At 53.8% G+C, this 26,758-nt stretch overlaps 8 protein-coding genes across 8 annotated transcripts; 5 read left to right on the top strand and 3 right to left on the bottom strand.

Annotated features, from left to right (window-relative positions):
• Positions 1-744: 744 nt before the first annotated feature.
• On the bottom strand, positions 745-2,964 carry A1O7_00222 (uncharacterized protein; the record flags this gene model as incomplete). Its single annotated transcript, XM_007754264.1, has 1 exon — positions 745-2,964. One exon carries the CDS (start codon positions 2,962-2,964, stop codon positions 745-747), a length of 2,220 nt encoding a protein of 739 aa, XP_007752454.1.
• Positions 2,965-4,085: 1,121 nt separating this feature from the next.
• A1O7_00221 (uncharacterized protein) lies at positions 4,086-5,304 on the bottom strand (the record flags this gene model as incomplete). The annotated part of the gene is made up of 2 exons (XM_007754263.1): positions 4,086-4,247; positions 4,621-5,304. 2 exons carry the CDS (start codon positions 5,302-5,304, stop codon positions 4,086-4,088), a joined length of 846 nt encoding a protein of 281 aa, XP_007752453.1.
• A 1,597-nt stretch (positions 5,305-6,901) lies between these two features.
• Positions 6,902-7,805, top strand: A1O7_00220 (uncharacterized protein; the record flags this gene model as incomplete). Its single annotated transcript, XM_007754262.1, has 2 exons — positions 6,902-7,013; positions 7,087-7,805. The coding sequence occupies 2 exons, from the start codon at positions 6,902-6,904 to the stop codon at positions 7,803-7,805; spliced, it is 831 nt and encodes a 276-aa protein (XP_007752452.1).
• Positions 7,806-8,204: 399 nt separating this feature from the next.
• A1O7_00219 (uncharacterized protein) lies at positions 8,205-8,941 on the top strand (the record flags this gene model as incomplete). Its single annotated transcript, XM_007754261.1, has 2 exons — positions 8,205-8,325; positions 8,376-8,941. The coding sequence occupies 2 exons, from the start codon at positions 8,205-8,207 to the stop codon at positions 8,939-8,941; spliced, it is 687 nt and encodes a 228-aa protein (XP_007752451.1).
• A 414-nt stretch (positions 8,942-9,355) lies between these two features.
• A1O7_00218 (uncharacterized protein) lies at positions 9,356-10,236 on the top strand (the record flags this gene model as incomplete). Its single annotated transcript, XM_007754260.1, has 2 exons — positions 9,356-9,719; positions 9,803-10,236. 2 exons carry the CDS (start codon positions 9,356-9,358, stop codon positions 10,234-10,236), a joined length of 798 nt encoding a protein of 265 aa, XP_007752450.1.
• Positions 10,237-11,467: 1,231 nt separating this feature from the next.
• A1O7_00217 (actin-like protein 4) lies at positions 11,468-12,985 on the top strand (the record flags this gene model as incomplete). The annotated part of the gene is made up of 2 exons (XM_007754259.1): positions 11,468-11,522; positions 11,607-12,985. 2 exons carry the CDS (start codon positions 11,468-11,470, stop codon positions 12,983-12,985), a joined length of 1,434 nt encoding a protein of 477 aa, XP_007752449.1.
• Positions 12,986-15,124: 2,139 nt separating this feature from the next.
• On the top strand, positions 15,125-16,338 carry A1O7_00216 (uncharacterized protein; the record flags this gene model as incomplete). Its single annotated transcript, XM_007754258.1, has 2 exons — positions 15,125-15,409; positions 15,601-16,338. 2 exons carry the CDS (start codon positions 15,125-15,127, stop codon positions 16,336-16,338), a joined length of 1,023 nt encoding a protein of 340 aa, XP_007752448.1.
• A 5,554-nt stretch (positions 16,339-21,892) lies between these two features.
• A1O7_00215 (uncharacterized protein) lies at positions 21,893-23,758 on the bottom strand (the record flags this gene model as incomplete). The annotated part of the gene is made up of 1 exon (XM_007754257.1): positions 21,893-23,758. One exon carries the CDS (start codon positions 23,756-23,758, stop codon positions 21,893-21,895), a length of 1,866 nt encoding a protein of 621 aa, XP_007752447.1.
• Between the last annotated feature and the right edge of the window lie 3,000 nt (positions 23,759-26,758).

Genomic DNA, 26,758 nt, shown 5'->3' with positions numbered 1-26,758 from the left:
TGGGTGGTTGTGAGAAAGTAGAAAGTTGAACCTGAGGTTCAAGTGACGGACAAGAAGCAGTTGATGGTCGTAACCTCAGTGGCCTGTGTGTGCAGGCAGTTGGGACCCTGACGGAATAATCTAAGTCCAGCTGCGCTTCTGGTTCGCCGCATCGAGGGGCTCGAGGAATCAAGCGTGATACACAACTCGGCCTGGCTTCCCTAGCTCTGTCTTCTACGGGTAGGAAGATCTGCCCCGGTCAATGATAAACCCCCCGTAAGCTCGCAGCTAAACCCCGAGCGAACATCTTGACCCGCCGAGCCGTGATGTCCAAATGGCTGTTGCGTGGTTAGTGTGCATAAGGAGGATGACGAATGAGGAGGTTGTTTAGGTGCAACGCATGATGCGTGCTCCGCCCCCTACGCAGTGCTGGGCCACAAATCAAGGCAGTGCAGCAGGTCGTTCCGGGGTGGACACCTAGGGGACCACACCATCAACTCCTAACTGTAGTATATCTTGCTTGAGCACGAGGCCAAGGGGCGGGCTTCCTGCCACATGACCCATGCTATTGTAGCTTAACATTTCACGAGATGCTCGAGGACGGAAACACATTGGGGAACAATGTGTCTAAATACATCTAGATGTCATTGAGCTATTGTAGAGTGGCCACTTCCTATCTCAGATTACCTGTGCCGTTTGGGTATCGTTAAAAACATCACTGACTCCAGAATGCTCCGTGCTGGGTAGGTGATATGGTCGTGCACACTAGTCAAAGGGTTTTTCCATAACACCGTTCAGTTCCTTGAGCTTGCGCGAGAGCAGGCCGTGTCCCGCTTCGACCGGTGCGGGAGAAAAGCCTCGTGCGAGGGAAGGCGAATTCGACGATGGCCAAGGCACGGGAGAGCTACGAGAAGAGGTCGACGGCAGGAAGCCAGGAGTAGGAGAGACGGTTCCCTCAACTAGGGCTTCCTCTAACTCCTTGGCATGTGCATTTTCGGTAACTTTCGTCGTGTCACTCTGGTATATGGGAGAGGTGTAGAGGTGAACCGGGGTAGGTGACGACTCTCGTGTTGCTTTCAAGTCGTCTTTCATCGCGCCAGACCCTGTCATGTCATCCAGATACTCAAAGTCCGGAGTGACCGAGACCATAGAGAAAGAGGAGACCTTTTCATCTGGGATGCTAGGACTTCGAGAATGACTCCCAGTGGTAGGCTTGTATGGACTGAACCTGGGGTCTGGTAGTTGAACCTCGTTGCGAAGCTTCTCTGTGCCGTCGGGCGCCCGATTTGCGAAGACCACACGAATAGTGTCGTAGAGGTAGAAATAGCCTTTTGCTGTACAGCAAAACTTGATATGGATAAGATAGCGAAGTATGTCTTTGGCACTAAGAGGGTCGAGAGCAGCTAAGGCGGCCTGTTTCTCCAGTGTTGCAGCTTCCAAGATGGGGCCGGTTGAATAACTCCTCTGCCGAACAAACGTTTTCGTTCCGGGAAGCATATCTTCCAGGTCGTAAGGTACCAAGAACAGTTTCACTGCTGTCTTGTTGGGATTTTTGATGATGACCTGAAGTTGTCCTTTCTGAGGCACCCGGTACGCCCCACCAGGAGGGATTTTGCGCTGCGAGACAAGATTCTTCTCTTGCCGATCCCGTGTTTCCTTGGCCAGCGCTCTCCCAATGGCTGTATTCTCAGGTTTGGTGATCTCTGCAGCTAACTCTTCAGGATTGAGGCTTGCTTGAGAGCGCTGGGAACGTCGACGAGGCTCCGAAGCTTTCAAGTTGCGCTCTAGGTCAATACTGCCCACGTACGGACTGGGATTGTCGTCCGATATTGATCTAGACGAATTGGCGGAGGGATAGTTATAGAACACAGCCGGAAATGTAACAGTTACATGAGCAGGACACTTCAATCTGGCTGGGCAGTCACCCTTGCCCATAACTCCGATCTGGGCGACGAAGTCAAGGGGTTTCGAGGCAGGTGTGGACATCCTACCTCGCAGAATAGACTCTTCGAAAGAACCAACCATTGAAGCACGCTGCCGAGGTGACATGTCTGCCGCCAGTGAAGTTCGACGCTGCCTCGTCCAGGGAGGTATCTGAGGCGGGGTAGCCGGCTGGTAGGTGAAAGAGCTCAAAGATCGCCGCATTCGGTGCCCTGGAGAGAATGAACCGCCACTATCTCTCAGGCCCTGACCGTGCGGTGACGGCCGACTGAAACTAGGTGCAGCAGGCTCGGCCGGAGACATACGTAACGATTCGAACACGTTGGGAGGCATAGTCCTCCTCCTTGCAGTTTTGCCTGTCGAGAGACGTGGCGAATCTTTCGGGGAGAAGTCCAGTGTAGGATTGTTGATCGCGTGGACAAGTGGACTCGTAGGGATTCTCATAACGAAACTCGAGGACAAGCCGCTCCCTAACGAAGGTGCTCGAGCTCTTCTGAGCATATCTGTTGGGGAACCCTGTTGTTGTTGGAGGCTTGATGTAGCCGGAGAGTCTGCCTGCCAGAATGGGTGAGACCTGTCGAAGTGCGGTTGATAATTCTGATTCCATGGCATCGACGTCTCTGCATGTGTATCAGGGACCGTCGGATCCACATCACAGTCCTCAGTAAGATCACTGGTGCGGAGAACAGATAGGGAACGTCGCAGGGCGTAAGTCGCGATTGACAGAGTTGGCTGTGTCCTGTCCACGTCGGTTTCTTGCCCAGCGTCTTGGACGTGACCAGTATTGGGATTATTCGATTGTGGCAGAGTCGAAGCGACCTCGGCACAGAGAGCTTCCAGCCCTGGTTTGGGTACCCATGTTGTCCTTTGGCCTCGCTTGATGCACTGGATCAACTCTTCTCTGTCACTTGTGCGTACTGTAACCTGTTCCCTCTCCTTACAGTCGTCTCGCCTTGGAGCACTATGTCCCTCTGAAGCTTCGGCAGGCTCAAACAGAAACTGTTCCTCAATGTCGTCAGGTTGTGGGGTACTGTATCGAGCCATGCTGTAAGACAGTCTCCGCCTCTTCGCGGGCGGCTCTACCAGATTTCCACAATCCAAGACAAAGGGCATGCTCCAGGGGATGCCCAGGTCGTTCAAGGTACACAGCGGTAATGTTGACGGCAGGCTTCTTGCGAGACCTGAAACATATACCCTTGAGGCCTGAGAGACATAACAGTACGAATGGTTTAGGTGGAGGGAGGTCGGCGGGCACTATCGTTGCATGGTCGATCACGACCAGTACTCGATTTGACGAGATCTCATCTACAACGAGAGGTAGGCTCGATGGGGGCCGTCTCTGAGGGATAGGAGCCCTAGGAAGTGACAGAGGTGTACGGAGTACCTGGCTGAGTATCAGGGCAAGAGAGGAGTGTTAAGCGGAGAGGAGTCGTGCTCCGGTGAACAGTAGCATGATGATTGAGTCATACCGGTACCATGCCACATGCAGTAATTAGCGTCACGAGCATGTATCAGTGCCAAGACGCCCCTCATCCTTGTTCCCCACCCACCTAACACTCACCGTCCACTTACTCAACATTCTTCGAGCATTTATCTAGCACTCACTCACTCATTCACTCACTAGTGGTCACTCTCGACCTTCTCGGTGAAGTTAGTCAGAGCATTCTGGAGATTCCCTGCACGACGATTGTCCCAAGAATACATCATAGGTTTACTCCGTACCCGCTGCCTCACATCACTTTACGCCGTCAGGTTAGCTCGAGTCGTAGCTGATCTATGTGGGTGATGAGTGCTAACTAGATTTCGGACGTCCCATTAACCGTGTCGGAATACTTCTGATGCGGAATTTGTGGCGTGGTCTGCCTAAACATGACCGATGCTTCGCGCCGCATGCAATCCTGCCATCAGGCAGTTAGTGGTACCGGTCATACTTGATCACAACTCCTATGAGACTCGGTCCCTGCCGTGGGCACCACTCGCTTCCCTTCGGCTTTCCGGCATCTTGCCTCTACGCGCAAACATAGGCCATGGCACGGTGCTGCTTGTCAAGTGACAAGACAGCCGCCTCAATCCATGCTGAAAACATTGTGCGACTCCCAATACTGGTTGCTTAACCTCGATAGGTTCGCGAAACCTTGGCTAAACGACGCTCCCGGTTGACTCCATTACACGTCAGCGTCAAAGAGAAACCCGTCGTTCTCAGCGTCTGTCTGCCACTCATCGTTTCCAGTTTGAGGACTATCTTCTTGGACTGGTAATGACTGTCCCGTGGAGTCCGAATTGACTGGGGGAGCCTTGAACTGAGTTTCTTGACCGAGTTGACTGAACTATGCGGATTGAGCACTGGTGGGAGAAGAACTTGAAAGTCTCTTGCGCACGTTCCCTTCAGCTGGCCTTTCATTTCCACCGAAGCTATGCTGCCCACCATGCCCATCCAATGCGCCTTCTAGGGCCTCTAGGTCAATCAGCTGAAAGTGGCCAAAAAGGCCAGCGACTAAGTGTCGCCGGGACCTGTATTTTTTCCCATCTTGTTTTGCCACGAGAGCGCTACAAGCAGCTTCTAGATTTGTCAGGAGCGACAGCCCGTACCTGGCAACAATGTCTTGCTCGGAGAAGGCCTTCGTACAGCGGAAATTGCCTTCGAAGTCTAGCGAAAAATGCCAGTCCAATAGTAAGCCCTGCCAGAAAAGCCGCGTTCACGATAAAGGGCAGTCGTTTCTGAAGGGCTCCATGTGTCAACAAGGGACGAATTGTCTCGGTGATACGGATGGCAGAGGCGATGCAAGCATAGACCAGAGCTCGCTCCAGCGGTACGGCAGATGACTCGATAGGTGGTGAATATTCCACGGTGTCAGGCTCTTTGGCGGCTTTGATTGACAGGTTCAGCAAGAATGGTCTGGTCGACAGCAGAATGCTGACATAATATTCACAACATAAGTGACAGAGCCCAAGATTGGGCCTCCCGGGGTCTTCCACGTGGAGCATTGGCAAGATACCGTCCGTCCAAGTTCCTCGCGGTAGGAGGGAAACCCATTTCCGATGATGTTTGCGAATTTCCTCCACAGTCTCCATCGAGGCGACCCGCTGGAAATAGACCTCGGTGGCGATACGTTCTGTGATCCAGCAAAGGCTGACCACTGCGCAAGAGCCGCCCTCCATCACGGAGCGCGTCTCGGCTTCTGCCAAAGGTCGACCTAGGGAACCGCTCAAGAAAACGTCTTGGGCTCGCATGGTCTTCCAAGCCTTTTCTCTTACTTGATGCTCATCAGTTTTGAACAACTTCGAAACTTCCCGCTGATGGATACCGAGAGCGTAAGACGCGTGCGCAGCGATGCCCAGGTTCATCGCAGCCGCGTTCCGTCGTGACGTGGCTACGAGAAACATGGTAACCTGCAGGAAACATTGTACTCCGAGCAGAGAGGGCTTGTCCATGAAATGCAACAGGGTCAGATAGTGGCCGCACTTGAAACATGACTCTGCCATCTGATCCGATGCTTCAGCGCTTGATTGTGCGCCTATAGCAAACACAAGGTAATACTTTGCACTGATCGGGTCATTGGTATCGGGTTCTTTCTCGACCCACTCCAAGATCTGCGAGGTTGTTTCACCTTTGTCGACCAGATCGATGAGCCCGTTTGTTGTCCAAAGCTACTGATCGAGGAGCTTCGTCGCAACGTCTTTACCCGGTTTGGGCAGCAGCGGATCTTTCCCCTGTCGAAGCCAGTCTAGTGGTGCGACACCGATGCCATCGACCAGGCGATTACGAGTGGTATCTTCTATGAGCGGGCAACCCCCAACAGTCCGCCGCACCACTCGTCGGACACTGTGGAGGAAAGAGGAATTCGCATGGTGCCCATGAAGATCAGCTTCTGGGTCGGGTGTCGAATCAATCTCGATAGCCGAGGAACTGGTGCCACAGCCATAAAGTCGACATTCTGTGGAACGTCTTTCACAGACTCGACTGTGATATCTTCACTGTCTGTGTTTGCCATATATTCACTTATGCGTGTTGGTCGATCCGAGTGGGAAGACTTCGACTGGATGGAACAACTGTGGAAGTGGCACTGCCACTCTACCCTTCGCTTGAGGCATCGACTGCAGGGCTGTGACCCGTTACACCTGGTGATGCCGGTCAGCGGAGGCCGATGCTTGCCGCGTCTGAAGCCAAATTCTGATTCAGTCATTCAACAGAGTCAAGACCGTTTACCTCTCTTTGCGCCGTCTGCAGTTCTCGCAGGCATCTGCACAGCGGGCTTGCGAACGAATGTCATTGGTTGTGAAGGGCATGTTTGACAGGAGCAACTGGCTCCTCTGGAATCGTTCGGCCGTGAATAGAAGCGAATTCTAGCGCTCTGGGTGTCGCAAAGCACCCACAGGTGTCAACTCGCTCGATCAGTAGAAGGAACTGGGCAGAAAATGGAGGACCCTTCCCCATCGGGCTTGGTTACCTAGCCGCTGTCGCGAAAGAGGGGCCGATGAAGGGCTTTATCGGCAGCTAATGTAGCAGGAAACGATCATGGGGATCGCAGACCCCAAAAATGGCCTCACAAGCTACGACTCCTTCGGCAAACAACCACGGCCTCGGAAGGTGAACTCGCCTCAGCGGCTTCGGATGGGAGTTGTCGGTGTTGAACTGGTGGACCGTAGTGATACTTGAGCGGATTGATAACGTCAACAGTGTCCATGTACATCAAAGTTATCTACCGTCCTCAAAGCTCACTCCCTCTGGACGACGCCTTTTCGTAACCCTCAGCTTCTTCACGCCTTGATTGTCCGAGTGCCAAAACCCCGAGTGCTTCAGCTCGGCACAAACTAAACGGGCCACAATGAAGCACTTGTGTCAAAATTCGACCCAACATTCGAGGTGCTTCATGTGGAGAAGCAAGACCTGGAAAGAGCAACGTTTATTAAGAACCTTCGGTGTCAGAAATGGGGCGATTTTGATGCCATCATCAGACCAGTCGTGTATTCTGGCGCCGAAATGGAGCCATGGGACGATGACATCGTGTCTTTGCTTCCCAACTCACTCAAGGTATATGCGAGCATGGGCGCAGGGCATGACTGGATGGACATCCCGTTGCTCACCGAAAGAGGTTAGTCCGTCCCCTGCCATTGCCAGTCTATCCTGTCACAGTCAGTACCTTGACGCGTGATATTCCACCCAAGGCATACTCTACTGCAACGGCGGAGCCGCCTGTACCCTTGCCATCGCGGATGCGGCGCTTTACCTCGTCATCTCGGTCTTCCGACACTTCAGCCTGGCCCAGTTCGGCGCGAAAACGAGCGACCCTCAAACAAAGTCGAAAACACAAAACAGACTTCGAGAAATCAGCCATAATCCCGAAAATCATACAGTAAGAGTCGTAAGCCTGGGCCGGATAGGATATCTCGTGGCGAAAAAAGTCTACTTTGGTTTGGGAGCCCACGTCGTCTATCATGACGTGCAACGAAGATCGCGAGAGGACGAACAACTGATCCAGGCTGAGTATTTTGACTCTTTGAACGATATGCTGGCCGTTTCCGATTGCGTTGTGGTGGCCGCACCTTACTTTGGCAAGCACATCATGGCGGCGGACCACTTCGCCAAGTGCAAGAGAGGAGCTCGGTTCGTTATCGTGTCTCGTGGTCAACTGATGGACGAGGCGGCCTTGGTCGAAGCTCTGAAATCTGGTCAGCTGTTTGCGTCGAGCCTAGATGTCTACGAGAACGAGCCCAATGTGCATCCGGAGCTGGTGAAGATGGACAATGTAATCATAATGCCTCACTGTGCTGGAGGGTCTGTCGAGTCGACGACAGGATTCGAACGGTTGTGCATGGAGAACGTCGAGTCTTTCTTCTCCACCGGAAAGGCTGTGACACCAGTCAATCCGGAAGTTTCGAATTAGCATTTTGCTTGTACGCAGAAATGAGGTGTCCCAGTACGTCGTAGACGTCGATCAGCTGCTGTATATCTCACTGTCTGGCTGGCGGAGGCACAACGAGTTGAATCGGACGCATGGTTCAATATTGGTATTGTCGTAGTTGAGCCCACCTTGAGAGAGAGTCGAGTATTGAGGCAGGAAAACCCCTAAGGGCGGCGGCACCGACCGCCAAATTCGCTAGGCGTGCGAGTCTGAGACTATCCCCAAAACAGCTAGCATATGTCAACGCTATTGGCGTCACAATTTGAGGTGCCGACTTCTGCGGCGGTTGTGGGCGGTCCTCATCCCGCCTGATCACTTCACAACGCTCGCTGCACGACTTTCCGCTCTCCTTCATACTTGCTATCTTAGACTCCAGACAACATGAGCGTCAAGCGAGCTCGCAATGACGCACATGGGGCGGTTGGGGAACCAGACAAAAAGAAGCGCAAGGGATTTTCGGTTGGGCCAGCCAATCTTCCTGATGGCACTTACCGGCGCAAAAGTGAGTGCTCGAGGTCTGCTTGGAAGTTTTCCCCCGCTAACTTGTACCAGCACAGAAGATAAAGAATGGTCTCATTCAGAAGGCAAAGGTGAAGAAGGCGTATGCAAAGGTGAAAGCCCGTGAAGAAACTGCGCAAGCAACTACACACACCGTTGCCTCCAGCGAATCCGCGAACCACCACCCGGAAACGGCTCCGTCAAGCCTTGAGCTCCACCCTGACCGCCAAGCAATGTTAGAGAAGGGCCATACACGTGGCGGACAGACATTTCCAGACGAGGACGAATCCAAGCTACACAGAAACGTAGAGCGTCGGTCAGGGCAGCACAGATCGAAACAGTCGCGCTACAAGAAGGAGCTGGAAGCTGCGACTCAACGCAAGGCGGAAATGGAGGCAAAACGCAGAGCTAGGGAAGCTCGTGAGAAGGACAGGAAAGCTATGTCCAAGGCCAAACGACCCGGCATCGATGGGAAGGCCAAGCTAGGTCGGCAAGGGACCGTCTTACTCGATCGTATCCGCAGATTAACCAACGGAGGAGCATATGAGGCATCGGTACCGATAGAAATCTCTTCTGCTGGCCGAGGCGCTGCCAAGCGGCACAAGGACCTTGTGAGCTGAAATCTGATGCGCATCGCTGAGACTGAGAGTCGCTGATGGTTGATGCACGGGCCGCAACATTTGGGGTTGCATATCAACAAGGACTCCTTCACCATCGAAGTTGATTGATGCTCACAACGACCTTTGTCAAGAGAAACCAAGTCTCGGTTGTAATTCGCTGTCATGTCGCTTGATGGACAATGCAGATTGTTGGACAAGCACAACACAGAACAAAGCTGGTGCTGCATCCATCGCCACAAAGAGTTTACCACCTTCCCCGGTCTTATAAGCACTCGCCTACCCTCGGCCTGATCAGAGACGTCTAATTCATACGAATCAATTATATAATATCCTTCTGACAGAGCCGTTCACGAATCATTGTGTCAACCACCACCTTTTCGTTGTTCTGCTTCGGAATCATTGGCAACCACAAACATGTCATCATTTACCACCACCAATGAAGATTTATATGCTCACGGGCGAAGGCTTCATCACATCCTTCAATCGTACAGGGGCGATAGCCCTGAAAGACAATTTGCTTGGGACAAGTGGATTGAATTCAACAGAAAGCATCCATTTGTCGCCAAGGAAGTGTCAACTCAGAGCGACATTGCAAGCGACGACCCTCTCCGTCCCTGGAACGAGGCAGAGGAACATCAGATGTACGTTGATAAAACCCACTGGAACTCGTTTCTTCGGGGTTGCGCCATAGGTGCAGGGTTTCGAATCGAGATAGAAACCATCGTCACCTTTATGCGTTCTCAATATGTGCATATGTGGAGGAACAAAAGCCAATATGGTAAGTCCCTATGGCCATTGGTTGTGCCCATGCGGACATGACTCCACCTTCGTTGATATGGGTACATGCTAATATTTTCGCAGGTGAAACTTATCTAGTAGGATGGGCCATCCACCACATGCCACGCCCGATATCTGAATTTCTCAAATGGTCCATCAGCCAAGAGGAGACAGAGGAGCAGAAATGCGAGTGGACAATCAATGGCTTTGAGCAACATCTTCTCACCTGGGCTGCACTCTTCGAGAGCAACTTGGCACAGAAGTACTATACGCAGTGTCGGGGCTACGAAGACCGCCGGTACTACTACAATTCACAAACCGACCGCATAGAGCAAGAGTTGTACATCAGTCAGCCTCGCACCGGTGGGGGACCTATTGCACACTTCCTCTACTCGAGAGCAGACCATCGTCGCTGGGCTTACCAGATGTTCAAAACAATCTGGCGGTGCGGCTTCGAAGACTGGGCCGTTCGAGATGGCGGCGTAAATGTCCCCCTGGACACGGTGATGAGTGGATAGAGAGGGATGTGGATACGAGAAAGGTAAGTGATCGTGTCTTGTGTGCGTGGTGTTTCCATTGAAAGCAGTGCTCGCGACCTCCGGTAGGGTTTCATGTCGGTGAGTTCTGCTGTGGCAGGTGAGTGTGAAACTTTTTCGATGTCTGCGTTGTCCCTTCTCCACTGATTAACCTATTTATCCCAATCGATACTTGACTGCGTGCAAGTTCATTCTTCAAGATGCGTGTTATTGGGCTCGGTACTGCTCACCTCTCGCACTGATCTGAGTTATCACCCAGTTCCTTTGTAGACTCGCGACCAAGTACCTTCCACCACGGCGCCCGGCGTACCGCCCGTCGACAGAGTACGGGCCAACTCCAACGCAATTGGAGCAAGAGTCTTCTCTTCAGCTCCGCTGCGTCATCGCCACCTGTATCCTTCTCTGCGCGCGGGATCATCAGGGGCTGCTTCCCGTTTATATCAAGGTAAGTGGACGACGATTTTGAAGAACGTCGGCTTGGGGTGTAATCTCACTCAAGTACCCTATGCAAGAAGCCGGTTCGGCACGAGACATCGATGACCTACCCAGCGTTGTCTGCAACCAAAGAAATCCAACCCGCGGAGAGGTTCTTGTTTTTCCTGGTCTTGTATTCGCCGCAAGACTCGTTCAGTCCGTCATAGCGGATCCACTACTTACCGAGAGATATAACACGTGGCTCGTAAGCTGCCATTGTAAGATTGGGCATAGGGTAACTTTTGAAGTGCCTGACTGGGTTTTTTGGTGAGATGAGGGAACTATCGGTTGCTGGACAACGTCTGGATTCGCCCCCATGCTTCCAGAATAGATGAATAGCTCGACCTTAGAGATGTATGATGCTCGACATATGTCGTGTCGTCCGGCTTGTGCGGCTATCCTGGCTCTAAGAACGAGATCAATGCTCTCAAGAACCACTTTCATGCTAATTGAGATCAAAAATACGAAGAATACAGACCTCGAGTCTCAAGAGTGTACTCTGTATCGACACGTTTTAATGGCATTATGAGCGCCTTCCGGACTGCGGGTCCAAATTTTTCCGGTGCCGTGTTTGTCATGTTTGTCAACTTCCGACGACGTATTTTTCGCGCCGCGTCGCAAACACATGGGATGTTTAGGTCGGTTGACCCCACCGTTGTTGACCCGGTCAACGCTGCGGATTGATGACAGAACTCTCATTTGTTCCATTTCCTGTTACTGTTAAGTTGAGTCTGGTGTGATGGCGGCTGCATTGACCTCGCGCGATGAGCCCAAGGCGGCAGAATATGCTGGAGGTACGCAAACTAGAACTCTGGCTAGCCGGCTGGTTCGATTTATCGTTGCATGTCTAAACACTCGCTGACAATGGTTTCTCACAGACGAAGTCGCTGCGTTGGTGCTAGATCCAGGCTCGTCCAGTGTACGGGCAGGTTTTGCGGGAGAAGACGCTCCCAAGTCGATTGTTCCCACCTTCTACGCTTCTACTGGCTCTGATCGGTTCTTTGGAGACCATGTGATTGATGTGACGCGGGAAGATGTGGAAATCATGAATCCTGTGGGAAGAGACGGCATAGTGGAGGACTGGGACGCAGCTGAAGCGCTGTGGAAGTACTCATTCGCACACAAACTGACGGGAGTGAGACCCAACCGAGCGCTGCAGGAATGGCTCAACGATCCCAAATCCGTGCCCGATCTGCAGAAGGCGATGGCAGACGCAGTAGACACCGAGCGATGCCTGGAAGACCATCCTCTATTCATGACCGAGCCGTCGTGGAACCCACCAAAGGCGCGGGAGAAGTGCGTGGAAATAGCGCTGGAGTCCTGGGCGGCGCCTGCATTCTATCTGGGAAGAGCTGGTGTCATGGGCGCCTTTGCCGCAGGCAAACCCAGTGCGCTCGTCGTGGATTTTGGGGCGGCGCAGGTGTCGGTGACTCCAGTGCACGATGGGATGATTCTCAAGAAGGGCGTTACGCGATCGAACATTGGCGGCAATTTCTTATCAGCGCAGGTGCGCAACATGTTTGCTGCCAATGAGCCCGAGCCGATCACCATCACGCCCCATTATCTCGTTCAGTCGAAACAACCGGTGGACGCGGGACAACCGGCCAACGCGGTGCTAAGACAACTGCCGGAAGGCTTCAAGCCACCCAGAGCTTCCTTCCGGCGGTATCAGGAAGAGAAGGTCGTGCTTGAATTCAAGGAGATCGCGTTACAAGCGTGGAGGATCGACAACAACAATGGCCCGTTCCGTGGCCAGGGCGAACTCTTGACCCGGGAGCAACAATACGCACATCCGTTTGAGTTTCCAGATGGATACAACCAGACGTTTTCGGCCGAAAGATACCGGGTGGTCGAGTCGATCTTTGACCCACAATGCTACTATCCGCCTCCGTCAGGATCAGAGGATGGTCACCTGTACCCGGCCCCAGACGCACAGGGCACAGTTATGGGACTGGTGAAGGGCGCTCTTGGCCAAGTGGATGTGGATATCCGACCGTTTCTGCTCGCTAACGTCGTTTTGACCGGAGCAGGTTCTCAGATCCGTGGTCTGCCCGAACGGATCGAGGCTGAGCTGAGGAAGAACTACCCCAGTGCCCGAATTCGGGTTCAAGCGGCCGTTCAGCCCATCGAGCGGAAGTTTGGCAGCTGGATCGGTGGCAGCATCGTCGCCAGTCTTGGGACTTTCCATCAGATGTGGATCTCGAAGAAGGAGTACGAGGAACACGGAGCAAGCATAGTCGAAAAGCGCTGCAAGTGAGACGTCAGATTGCGAGCGCGTCGCTGCCCAAGACAAGGTTTGACCTTCCTCGTCATGGTCGCGACCGCGAGACAAATATGGCATGGCGCACGAAACTACTTGAATCAGGTGTGAAGAATAGAAACCGAAAGCAGGTGTATTCCTGACTAGAATTGGATGTTGGCGCGAGGACGAATCACGCGGGATGGCAGAATTGGGGAAATGAGGCCGCAAGCGAACAGGGCGACAGGGGTCTTGGCGACCGAATGCTGGAGCGTGGGATGCCAAGTCGGTCTTAAGCAGCTTTGACGCAGGTGCAGAGGTGTTGCGACTGGTTGCCCCAGTTGGGAGGAAGCAGATAGACGAGCCCGCCAGACGCCAGCAGCTGGAATCGCCGATTTCTTCAGGCGCAGGGCAAAAGGACGCCAGGCTGGAATTATTGGTGACACCCGAGATAGCCAGCACCGAAGACCCCCATGCAGGGTTGGCTAACGAACCCTGAGGCGGTGAAGAGCGTCCCCAATATCGCCCATGCAACGTGCGCACGCCCCCGGCAGAGCGAGCAGCGGCACCAATGGGGCAGACGCATCCTGTGTAACCTGTCTGCAGCTGCACGTCTGCCACACTATCCAGGCACTCGGGTCGCAGACAGAAACAGACCCGAAGCCTTGGAACGGACGTCGACTGGATGAAGTGAGTTGGAGGCGAGCCTGGGGTCCCGTGAGAAAGAGCGCTACTCTCCCCGAGGAGTCTCCGTCTGGGCTGAAATTCGGTAGTGCGGAGGTCAAGTTCACAAGGCTCACCTGATTAATTATTAGGTACTATGTTAGTAGCTAGCTGCGAGCCCAGACCATCCTTCTGTTCGTCCTCACCTGCACGTTGGATGCGGGCGACGTGCGAGCTCGGGTTCCGGTCAATCGGGTGCGGCCCTTCTCATCCAGCTTCTGGATAACTCAGTCGCTGTCCAGGCACACTGCGCACAACCTGCGGTCCCTGGAGTTGGGTGCCGCCTATGTACGAGTACTCACTGTCTCGTGTGCAAGCCAGTGCTTTGTACTTTGTCCTCGTATGCTGCCTATCATAGGACGGCTCGGGCAGCCGCAACTGGAACCCACGGCGCCCCTCTTCCTCATGCCGTTCTTTAACTTTGATCTAGCCGTCTTCCATCCTTCACTCTCCCCACCAAATGGACATGATTTCGAACCTTGGATCAAGGGGCTGCGGCGTTCCTGCAAATCAGCGTCTGTCCATGTTTTTCTCACGCCAGTTTCTCATGCAGCTTTCGGTCGAGAGTGGGTTCTGTGGTCTGCGGCCTCTCATCTGATATCCCAGCAAACTCTATTCACTGCTGGTACGGCTCAGACCCGCCTCATACTCGTATTTGACGGTCGGCGATAGTTGAGACTCCACCCATTTCATTATTGGTGCCGGGCCAAGGCCTACGTTGCGCTGGTACTGTGTACGAGTTACGAGGAGGCCGCGCCCTCGTGTCGCCCTCAAACCTCGCCCCAGTGCGTGTGTCCCAGCATCCACACCTGGACTCAAAATCCAACTGCTGATTGCGATTATTCAGTGGCGACCCATCGTCGCCGTCGTCCTGACTCAGGCGCGCCGTCTTTTGGCCGCACAATTCTGATTTCTGCCTCCCCACCGCCCTCTCGTCGATCCCGCCTTAGGTTCCGCGCCCACGTTGCGACGTTCGAGCGTGAGCCGTTGTTCAGCCTGTCCTGTCCCGTCCCTCTCCTCACAACCACCTCACCCCCTTGTCTCGAAGATCGTGCCGCCCAATCTACTGCATGGTATCCCTCGCTAGCCACTCACTGCTCATTGGTCACCATTTCCCGGCTCTTCGGATCCAAACACCTGCAACCCACTTTAAGGACCGCCTACGAAGCCTTCTTACCGTCGCAAATTCTTCCACCACCACGGCGGCCTGCCCAACCCACCTAGTTTTATGCGGCTCGCGCCGCCCTCCACCGAAACACTTCCCCTCCCATTGTTGGTCCGTTTGTCAGATGCTGAGCGACTCGAGTAGGTCCGGTTACTGCGTGTCTACTCGTCAATGCCATATGGGCAACTTCTGCAGAACCTCAGGCGGGACCCAATCTAGGCATGTCAACTCCACGACCATCTGCGCCAAGATCAAGATCTACTCGCACGATGGACTCCCCTCTGGTGCCAGACTCAGACTCTACCCATTCCTCGTACGAAGGCGCTCAGAGCGATACTCGCTCTTTGACGGCGAGCATCACCGACTATCCTATGCACTGGGGACGACGATATCACCGGTACAAGGAGGGCTCGTATTTATACCCCAACGACGAGCACGAACAGACCCGGCTGGATGAACAGCACGAAATCCTCAATCAACTACATGGTCGCTTGTTCTTCGCTCCGCTCGACCCCGACAATGTCCGTTCGGTGTTAGATATCGGCACAGGAACTGTAAGTGATCCCGAGATTCCCCTGGCTCCGCGTGCTCAGGACCATGGCGCCCTCCGACAGGACTTGGCAAGTTGGCTTTGAGAGTCGTTGGGACTCCAAGGCAAGGTGCGGCTGTCGTGGACGGTCTGTTGCTGGATACCCCTCGCCCGACTATCAATGCATTTACTGATATGATTCTTCGAGACTGGTAGGGTATATGGCCGATTGCTCTCGCTGATTCGAATCTTCTGCCTGGTGCCACCATAACCGGCACGGATCTTTCGGCTGTCCAGCCTGACGACGTTCCCTCAAATGTGTACTTTGAGATTCAGGACTGTGCGGAGGAGGATTGGGTACGACAGCCGGGTAGTGTCGATTACTGCCACGTCCGTTGCATGGCCGGCTCCCTCGCCTCATATAAAGATTTGATCGAAACGTCCAGAAGATATCTGCGACCAGGTACAGGATGGTTAGAATGCCACGAACTGCATCCACAGCCGGTGTCGGATGATCACACCATCCCTGAGGATTGGCCCATGAAAGTGTGGGAGGAGAATCTGCACCATGCCGCCTCAGAATGTCTGGACCCGCCCCGGCCAGTTCGCATCGCTCCTGATATCAAGACGTGGATGGAAGAAGCAGGCTACGTCGATATCCACGAGCACATTACCAAGATTCCCTTGGGACCGTGGCCGAGAGACACGCGGCTGAAGAACATTGGCGGCTGGTGGCTCTCCAATTACCTCGCTGGGTTGCAAGGCTTCACGTACAAGCTATTCAGTACCGACGGGTTGAGGTGGTCTCGAGACGAAATCGAGGTTCACCTGGCTGACGTCAGGAGAGCCGCGCTCATGAAGTCGGTTCATTCCTATCACAGGTACCACGTCGTGTATGGACGCAGGCCCACTAGAGAAGAGGAGCACATCTTAAGCTTGTATGGCCACGGTTGACAAGTGACAAAGGGAACTGGGAATTGAACACTACAAGCAGCACAAGACACGATGTCTGGGTCAAACGGCATGCCCAAAACGAAGTGCACATCAACGTGGCGGGTTCTACCCCGTGCCATACCCTATATCTGTCTATCCTGCCACCACGGGAAGAGGCTACCACGGCGCCGGCGATGCCTGAATCGCCTGTTCTTTTTGGTATGACTCGGAAATGGTCACAATGCCAATGGAACCTCGACCCCTGTCAATCATCCATACGCGGAGAATATATCCTGAAACGATATACTAGCGTGATCTGGTGCCTGCTAAACCACAGCAGACGGCATCGCTTGAGGTTGGGCCGCATGTACGTCCCCTGATCAGGTCAGGCTGGTCGGAAAGGGGACGAGGACAGCACGAAAAGAGAGGACTTGTCGGCTCCCATGTACAAAACTTAGAGTAATGACTCTCTCCTCTGTGCAGTTCTCTCATGCTTGAGGGGAGAGGAGGATTGGCTCCCGGCCACTTCGGCTGCTAGCCCTCATGCCATAGCGCGGTGTTTAGCTTTGGCATCGCCTACCGACCGCTACGACCAAGTGAAACCTGTTTCCAAGTTTGTTTGCGGTTGGTGCTTCTTCGCTTGTGGCGTTGCCCATCCGCCTTGCTCAGCCCGGCCCTGCCTTGCCTTGCCTTGCCGTGCCGTGCACGCGATCCAAAACACGACACGGGGTGACAGTCCGCAAATCCACACTCCCGACTCGTGAGGCGAGCTCGAGTCAAGACGATCAGTCTAGCCTCGGGTCCTGAATCACGACGCGATCCATGGTCGCCGTGAAGTGCCGTGCTAGTAGTGCTAGGGTTGCCTGTGCTGGCTCGGCGGATGTTACTGTAATCAGTTCCGAGAGGAGAATACTCCGTCGCGACCTTCTGACGGCCCGGGGATTAGAGGAAGGACCTGTCCCTCCGGCCGAGGTTACGGACCAAAGTACTCGTTCTGGCGCCAGGTACGCGTACCGGCAACGATGCCGTACGTCAGACACTGAGGCAGCTGGAGTTACTGTCGGAGTACTCGTCCTCGTCCCAGCATCATCTTCATGTCTTGCTGAGTACTCCGTACAGTAGTGGTCCTGAAGTCCCGTTCATTCATCGACCTCTCGGGCTGACTCTATCCCGCCTCCGTCCCTCTGTTCCACCTGGCATATGCTGTCTCATGCAGTCATCCTCACTCACCCTTCTGCTTTTCTGCCTCTCCCTCCTGCGGTAGGTCAGCCCATTACGCTCGTACTCGAACCCCTGAATTGTCCCGCTTCCGCGGCACGACGCGCTCACACCCGGTCGGCGATATTTTACGCGAGAATGACACGCCCGAATACTCCGTACGGAGTACAGTAGACGCACTGCGGTCGTGGTGCGTGGTTGCGTGCGTGCTCCTTGCTGCGAAGTCCTTCCAAGGCAATCAGTACAGTATTGTGTGGACTGTAATTAGATTCTGGTAGCCTTCAGAAGCAATATTCCTTCCTTGACTCACTCCCACTCATTCTCGACACGATTCTCCCCAGCCTTCATTTCGTGCCCGACGCGCGGCGATATTGATTACTGGATACTAGGTACGGGGTACTATGCTGAACCTGCGAGCTCGTGAGCTCACGGCCGAGGTCTGCGTCCGTTCTGCAGCACCTGTGCCACGGACAAGAACACGGACACGGACACTTTCCGTGCAACGTCAAAGATTGATTACAGTAACTAGGGGTGCCTTGTTCGGGTATGCAACTCTCTCTGTCGCCATGCAAGACCTGAGCCAGATCCCGCGGATGGACCACGCAAGAGTGGAAGCCAGATCTGCCGGGAATGGTCCCCACGTAGGTATTTTCTCGTGCTCTGCTGATGTACGCACAGAAGTCCGCTACAGAATGGAGAGCAAAAGCGACCGACCGAGGGAGCGAGCGAGCAACCTGCTTGCATGTACGTGCCGACTACTGCCAACGGTATGTTCAACATTCCCGGCTGCAGGTACATACTGGCTATGTAAGTCCTACATTCCCGGCTGCCGCTCACGGCGAGGAGCCTGTGCCTACCCGTACGGGTAGAGCGTGACTTGCTTCCGGTGCGTGCAAAAGTACCACACGGGCTCGCAATCGCCCACTCACCCGCACTCGCTTTGTTTGTGACCGGGGTTGACGTCGGTTGTATGGCTTCCACATCCTTCGACACGCCACGCGGACGACAGACAGACCACTCGCTAACGAGTTATGGAAGTATCGCATCACCGTGCTCTCGCTCTACACAGTAGAAGCTTTTGATGCCTCTCATTCATGCGACGCAGCCTTGAGTCAATCGAAAGCAACAATCGCCGTTCATTCACCATACATCATATCGTCACCCGGCACTTTTGCTGACTCCAGATTGCGTTGACACTGTAGGCTGGGGTCAGACGCTGCTATTGTAGCGTGAGCGGAGTATTGCTTAGTGGGCCATACACTCACCCTCTCCGGTGACAGGTGGCTGGCTCAGGACTTTTCTACCGTGTACTGACGGGTCGGTCAACGCACAAGGCTCACCCACTCATCCTCTCTGGTGACAGATGACAGATGACAGGTAGGTGACCGGCGACGCAACTGTCAAACACAGACCGCACTTTTGACAAAGCGTGCAGGTCATGTTCAGCAGCCTATGTGAACTGCAGTATGTACGTACTGTGTAATCATAGTCTCCCGGCCGATGCACGTTTGTTCGTCGGATCAGTTCAGTCGGTCTGTCTGTCAGTCATGTTGGTCGCTCACATACCGTGCCTGGCACGAGGCGAGTGTCTTTCATTCTGCTTCACTCCCTGGTATTGTCACTCTTTGTGTCGATGTGTCAGGAGTCGTCTGTGTCTGGCACTTGCGTGGCTATGTCTTAATTACTTGCTTACCTGCCTACTTCACCGATGAGTGCGTGCGAGAACACATACATGTACGGAGTATACATGTCAGAAACGCGGGTGCTTGCGCCAAAGCGATATGTCCCGTTCTTCCCTTACGTCGCGTGGCGCTACAGGACTCCTTGGTTCACCAAATCAGTACTCCGTACGTGCGTGCTCAAGGGACATGTACATACCCACCAAAGTCCGGAGGTCTTTCGGCGCATCAGCAAAAAGTGACACCTCTGTTCTCCTCTTACATACTGTATGTACAATATCTCGCTTCCCCCGGGGGACAGTATCCAAGCATTCCTACGGGCTCAGAGGGTGTACTGTAGCGCTTCAGAGATAAAGACGCACCGATCTTGGCTTGTACAGAAAGTGTGTCTCCCCAAGCCCTCACCTGCAGCTGTCCCAACTGGCGCCCGGTAATTGATTACTGTACATACATACGTTCGCGTTCCCCGCGAGTACGGAGTACTGGTGCCTGATCAACCAACTTGTGTTCGACTCCTCGGCAGGTGAGCAGGCAGCGAAGCATCGCACCCGGTCCCGTGCCGTGCCGTTCCGTTTGATTACCGTGAAACCCCGTTCATGTCATCACAAACTTCACAGACTGTGCTACTTGCTGGGCCGCTACACAGCATGTCGGTACTTCCCTTTCATGTCATGTCATGTCAACCAGCGATCTGCTGAGCGACCCGGCGGTGCTCTTTAGGTTCTCCCCACCTCCAGAGTTAGGACAACAGACAATCGACCTTGCCAGGTCCCTACCGGTCACTAGGTAATCTGACAGGCCGCCAGCGTGGCATGGCATGGTATGGTATGACGTGACGTGGCGATGGCGGTGGCTCGCCATGTGGCCATTCTATCTGTGCCTTTCCCACTGCTGAGTGGCATATGGGCCGAGTGTGCGTGAGCTGAGCTGAACCGTGGCATGAGCTGGCAGCTTGCTCATTCGAGTGGCTCACTGGCTGTTCGGTGGTTCAGTGTTCACGACTGCGCCGGAGCTCCTGGGCTGCAGCGGACACGACCCCACCAGGCGGTATGTAATGCAAGTTCCACCTCCTCTGCAGAGGCCTACAGCGGGTGCTCCAGCTCGACGCCCACCAGCGACCAGTCTCGGGCTGTGACACGATTAATCCGGCGAAGAGCTTCCGCACGCAGCTGCTCTCCAAGGTTTCCGAGAACCGGCATGCTATCAATGATTCCTGTGCCGATACAATCTGGGACTTTCTGGACATGCCAAAAAAACAAAGCGTCGAGCGAATCAGTTCATGCCTGACATTCCGAGATGACCGAATATTCTTCCCCACCCACAAGAAACGTCCATGTGTGTTGCTCAGGCACAGGGACTTACTCTTTGGGTTGTTCTGGTGTCGGTTGAAAGACGATAGATCCCAGCAATGGCTGCGCTAGGGTCGGTAAGACTGTGTCCCGAGTCCTTGTCGAACACGACCCGGCCCGAAGCGATGCGGAACTCGAATTTCCATGGGGCGTAGCTGAAAAGATCTTTGAAGTAGAGACTCAGTTGTTGTATTCAGACATTACTCGTGATAACTATTTACCGTGCCCCACGAGTAAGGTATTCGAATGGAGTGGTAATTACAACCTATTGGGAGTAGATGAGAAGAGGTCGAGGTTCGCGGATCGAGAACTCAATCGACGCGGCTCTTTCGGCAAGAAATACGGCCCGTCGCGCATACGGTACAGTAATGTGTGGTAGCGAGACTTATGATGTGGCGTGGCTGACCACACTTCATAGTATCGATCGTCTCGATTACTCTCGTGCCTAAATAAGTGGTCCTTGTTTGCAAATCGTCGTGGTGTGAGTCAACAACATACTATGATGGAGTCCGAAGCGAAACAAGTCGACCTGCAGCGACTTTGCCCAGCGACTTTTTCCAGCTCCGCAATTTCTATCCATGCCACCGGAGGTTCAAAACCTACCACAGTATGGAGATGGGCGCACTTGGCAGACAGTAACGTGACCTCCACCGCTCCGCCGTCGCCTTTCGCGCAAGCTGAACCACACAGGCCCTTGGGCAACTGTGATGAAGATTGCCCAGCACGCATAAGTACATATGAAAAGAGCCCGCGTGGGAAAGCGAACCTTTCGCGTATGGCGTGGCAGAGAACAGATCGGGAATTCCGAATGCGGCGGCTCGGCACCTGCAGGATCGGTATACCACAGTATTTGCGTCGATTAGCTAGCTGAGCGAGACTCCGAAGTGCAGATCCATCAGTGGCGGAGCTGGTAGTTGGAAGTAGTAATAGAAGATGCGCATGGCTTGACTGCTCTGATGGAAACCCCTGCTGCCGCAGTGACCAGAAAGTTCGTGTCGCCAGTCACGGAGCTCACCTTGGACGGACTGATAAAATGCCAATCTCGACCACTGTATCTTGGCGCGGAGATTGAGCGTCAAGGGGAAGAGGATTTTGAGTTTTGTATCTACGGAGTAGTGCCTCTGAGAATGACTTTGTTATTGTGGGCGGCTGCGACAATCAGATTGTCCTACAGCGAGGACTGAAGATCGTGTGGCTCGCTTGGCCCATCAAGTGCCATTTCAGTGTACATTAAATGCGTCCAACACAGACAAAAAAGCATCACTCTCCCATGATTCATCCGAATGAGTTGCTTTGCTGTCCACCACCTTTTGCGACATATATGGACAATCATGGCAAGCTCATGAAGAGTTGTCGCATCCGCTCATAATCTGGACTTCCGAGACCCGTCACCGCATCCCACCCGCGGGTCGCTCGGAACGCCTGATCAACGCCACACCCCTGGTTTGCCCCTGTCAGGATATCGTTGAGCACATCCGGGTTGCTATACAAGACGGGGTTGATGAAGCCAACCGGCCCTTTCCCCATGTGCATGCGCTCGCTGTTGATCAACGTGATGATCGAAGCGAAGACCGGATTCGATGCCGAAGTGCCAGAGGCGAGCTTCCAATTCCCTTGGGACACGATCGCGTAATTGTCGGCTCGGACAGCAACGTCAGGGTAGCCCCTGCCTGTGCTGTTGAAACGATCCTGGATCTCGGCCAAGTGCTCTTGCTCGATGTCTTTGTAGGTGGCGACATTTGAAATCTGGTAGGGTGGAGCAAGAAAAACGTTGCTGAAACCGCCTCCGGAAGAAAATGTGTTCCCCGAGGTGCCTTTTTGGCGGAAAGCTGTCTCGTTTGTGGTGGGGGCCGGTGCTATCCGACGATCAGTTGGCTGCAGCATCTGCGTCCCCCCGACACTGGTGACCCAAGGGCACGAAGACGGGTACATGGGACTAAACCTCCCCTCGGTGCCACTGCCCGTTGGGTCATCCAGACAGAATGGTCCGCATCCATTGTTGGTCGCCGTGCCATAGTCGGATGCGCTAACGATGACGGTTGTGCCCATGAGGGCCAACTTGAGAAATTCAAGGCACTGACGCTGCAGGTAATTTGGAGTAAAGGCGGCTTCCGTCCAGCCCCACGATATTGACAAGACCTTGGGAGGTGATGATGAGCCGCAGTCGCAGGCAGTGGCGTTGCATCCCGGTGGATAGGTGATAGGGTACTTCTTATCCCCTGGGGTCATACAGTAGTACTTGTCGAACGCCGCGAGCATATCATGAAGATTTCCCGTCCGGCCATAAGAACCGACTTGAACGTTGGTGACTTCTTGGGGTGATGTGAGCGCCATCGCATACTCGAAGTCCAGGTTTGGTTCTTGATACCAAATCGATTCGGTCATGTTTCTCTGCAGGTAGCCACCGTTGACGGCATCGACCCTCGGACGGTGGCCTACCAGGTCTCTCTGAAATTGCCCAAAGAACTTGTCCAAGTCTTCCGGAACCCATGAGAACCAAGATGGTTCAAAAATGCCAAACGAGTTGTTGGGGTGTGGTGGGACGTCCTCAGGGATCCTGTACAGGGCTCGGAGACACGCCAAAGTTGTCGACTTCAGACACCCGAGTGGCAGGGGCGCCGTTGCAGTGACCCTGTCATTCAGAACGACCTGTTGTCGGGGGATACGCTTGTGAGTTTGTACAGGTGAAGCTGCGAGGATATAGTCGATAGATCCAGCCAGTGACTCCGGAATGTGGTAATCTTGGCAGGCAATCTGCTTTCGTCCAGTCTCCCGGTGCGTTTGGTGATAGAATGTGGTCTCCAGAAGCCTTGCGGCTTCTTGCACCCGTAGATTCAGAGTCAAGCGATCGCCACCGTATGAAAGCTGGACACGGCTTTGGTCGATACCCGATTTCCCAAGCCATTCCACCACATGAAAAACCGTCTTCGGCTCATGCTCAAACATGCGCACGACGTCTTCGGCCGACAAATGTTGTCCATAATCTGGTGAAGTTGGATCAGAGATGCGTAGCAAGGTTTCGACTCCGATATCAGCGTTTTGTATTGTCAAGGCGATTGACACCTGGAGCAACTGATTGGCATCGGCTTCGTGGCTGCGATCCCATTGACTTGGATCCAGCGAGCTTTCTTGTCGCAAGAGAGCAGCACCAGAGTACCTGCTGATTGCACACAGCAGCAGGAGTGAAGGCCTCATCATCAACATCAGGAACTGTAATGGTAGCAACCGTTGACAGTTGTTTTGCTAGATGGTACGAAGACTTGTACCCGCTGGACCTCCGAGGAGCTTTCTCTGCGAGCTAGCCCCTCTGTCAAGTTAGTATCGTCATGACGGGTCATATCAAACCCCTTTGAATTTATCATGCTCACCATTCAGTCACACACTTCAGCCGCACCATGCAGTCCCGCCACCTGCTGTCACGCCTTTCCGTCCATCTGGAGCTCATCGCAAGAACAGGTTACTCCGGACGTTTCATCCCTTCCACGGGATCCCATGACAGCGACCCTTTATTCAGCACCTCCACATAGCATGCCAGTTTGATTGATTGATTGATTGATTGATTGATTAGGCAGGCCGTACCCCGTTAGCGATATTTCAGCTATATGGGTCAAAAGCCTGGTCTTGGCGCTTGCCGCAGGGTCCTCGTTGTCCCGTCAATCAGCCTGGGGTGCTCAAGACCCCTCTTTGCAGTCTTCTGTATGCTCCATGTGCTGGTGAACACATAGTTCTTGGCATGGTACGCCAGTTCTGGCGTCGACGAGTTTCTACCCCGACTTTATCTTCTTAGCTTTAGCTTAGACGGCACCAGGCTCAGCCAGCCTACCCAGTACAAAGTGAAGGTGCTGAAGAAAAAGGTCGCATATCCTAGAACTCCGTAGTACTGGTGCTGTTCAAGCGGAAGCGAAAGCGGAGAAAGGGGAAAGTAAATCGTCTTACTCTTCCCCATTTGGCCGACAGGGTCCCACAAATTTCCTGAAACGGTCTCCGTTCCGCTCGGCCCGTGCGGGCTGTGCCATCACACAGTACTGTAGGCAACCTTCAGATCTTCCTCGACTATCTCTCTCCAGCCAGCCACTCCGCACACTAACGGTATCCTGCCGACCACATGGCAGTTCACCTGCCATTAACGTACACACACACCCCCAGCATGCGGAGACTCTCGAGGACTTGGCACTTGCAGTGGCAACGAAGCGGCTTCGAAGGGCAAGTTGACATGACCTGCGGTTTCTCTTTTTGAGGGCTTGAGACTCTAACTGTTCGGCGAAGCCGCTGAGGGGGTTTCTGAGGGTGAGTATGTACTTGCAGATCGCTCTACACCCTCCCTCGTCGTGCATAAGTCAGTGACGATGGCACAATGCCACATGCTCTATGCGATTGCTCGCGGCGCTCGTTGAGGGGCCTCGAAGGTTAGACAAGTGGCTTGAGGGCCAAGGCCACGAAGCAAGTTGCAGCCGAGCTTGACATCAAAGACTTCCATGGTCCGTCGAAGCGGCTGATAGCGTTCAGGCCTCTCTCAAGGATCTGGACCTTTGAAAAAGATCGTTCCACCCGAGTATCAGCTTCATTTGGTGGCGTGAGCTACTGTATGTGACCGGATCAAGTCAGGACCTTCTCACGATGCATGGAGCGGGCCTTGACGATGCCATTTGTTCTCACACATGCAGGCTGGGTTCTCGCCCGAGAGGTGGCTTGCTGAACATTGTTGAGAAGGCCCCAGAAAGGCAGTTCTGGAGACTGGCATCAGAAAGCACTTTAAGCTCCAGTCGGCGGTTGAGCATGCGTCTCCTGCTACCATCCGGTCATTAGACATCCCGCTCTTCACTGCTTCGGCACATGCAACCATCTAGACCGTGTCTCCTGTCTCAGATCACAGCCAGCCACCAGCTGCACTTCGAGAGCAGCGAAGGCGGCTTTGAGAGCAGCTGGAGCGTTGAGGGCAGCTGATCAAATGTGTCTTTTGGCAAAAGGAGAAGAAATGGAGCACAGTCGAGACAACTGAAGTGTATATATACCATAGTCTCCAACAGCATTAGAGCAAGCAAACACAGACTCTTTCAAGTTGCTTCAGTGTTCACTACCTTGCTCATCTGCAACAATCAGCCAGCTGCTCGAACTTGAACTCTCAAGATCTCCCCCTCAACCTCATCAACACAGCAATGAAGTTCTTGGGTGTCCTCGTTTTCTCTGCCGGTATTTACCGTGTCTCTGCTGTGGTAAGTCGCGAACACCACACTTGCCTTGCACTCTTCACTATCCATCACAGCCTACAGCAATGACCTGCGCTAACATACTGTATCATAGATCGGCGCGGTAAGCCCCTGTCTTTCCGAGTGATCTTCGATCCGCGTTCTTGGTACTGACGACCTGCAAAAACAGCCTTTCTGCATGGCGGCATGCACTCCCCTCGCTGTCATCAACCAAATCGCGTACGCAGCCTGTATGGCTGGGTGCGCCGGCTTGAATGTGGAAGGAGCCGATATTGGATCAAGCCCTCGTTTCTTGCCTGATGGAAGCATTGTTTTCGAAAAAGAGTCGCCCGAGTGCGCCGAGGCGTGCAAGCCGCTTGCCGGCGAGCAGCTCAGTTATGCGGCTTGCCTGGGCGGATGTGCAGCTAGGATTGATGGGCAGAAGAAATAGTGGTGGCTTTGACGAAGGAAGAGCTGAGAGTGACGGGCAGAAGAAATAGTGGTACTTCAATAAAGGAAGAGCTCAGAATGATGGCCAGAACAGATGGTGGTGCGAGGTTGGACAAAGGAAAAGCTCCTCTGAGTAGGCAGTGGGCAGCAATTCGGGTGGTAGTGGAAAAGAAGAGCAGTACGGTAGTCAATCGTTTGCATTATGTAAGCCTCATGGCTACTGATACACTGGTGCATCCGCAGGGTGAGAGGGCCGTAGTGACGACGATGGCAGAATCGTTATTCAAAGGAGATCGCATTCTGAAGCAGGAAAGCTAGTAGCCCAATAGGGTAGAAAGGCGGGTTTTGTACCTTCATTCACAGAAGGGAGGGTCTCCCCACACAAGCGAGGGGATCAGAAAGTGGTCGAAAGTCGAAAGGGTGTTCAAAGAGGGAACGGTCGGCGCGCCGCCTATTTGAGGTCCTGGCGGGCGCTGTAATGCTGTAGAGTAGGTCAGGGTACAGGGTGAGTGTGATGGTGAGTAAGGTGAGTAAGGTGAGTAAGGTGAGTAAGGTGAGT

This window comes from Cladophialophora yegresii, assembly GCF_000585515.1.
Source record: "Cladophialophora yegresii CBS 114405 chromosome Unknown aczIN-supercont1.1, whole genome shotgun sequence".
NCBI lineage: Eukaryota > Fungi > Ascomycota > Eurotiomycetes > Chaetothyriales > Herpotrichiellaceae > Cladophialophora > Cladophialophora yegresii.
Note: the sequence above shows the minus strand (reverse complement) of the source record. Positions and strands in the feature narration are given on the sequence as shown.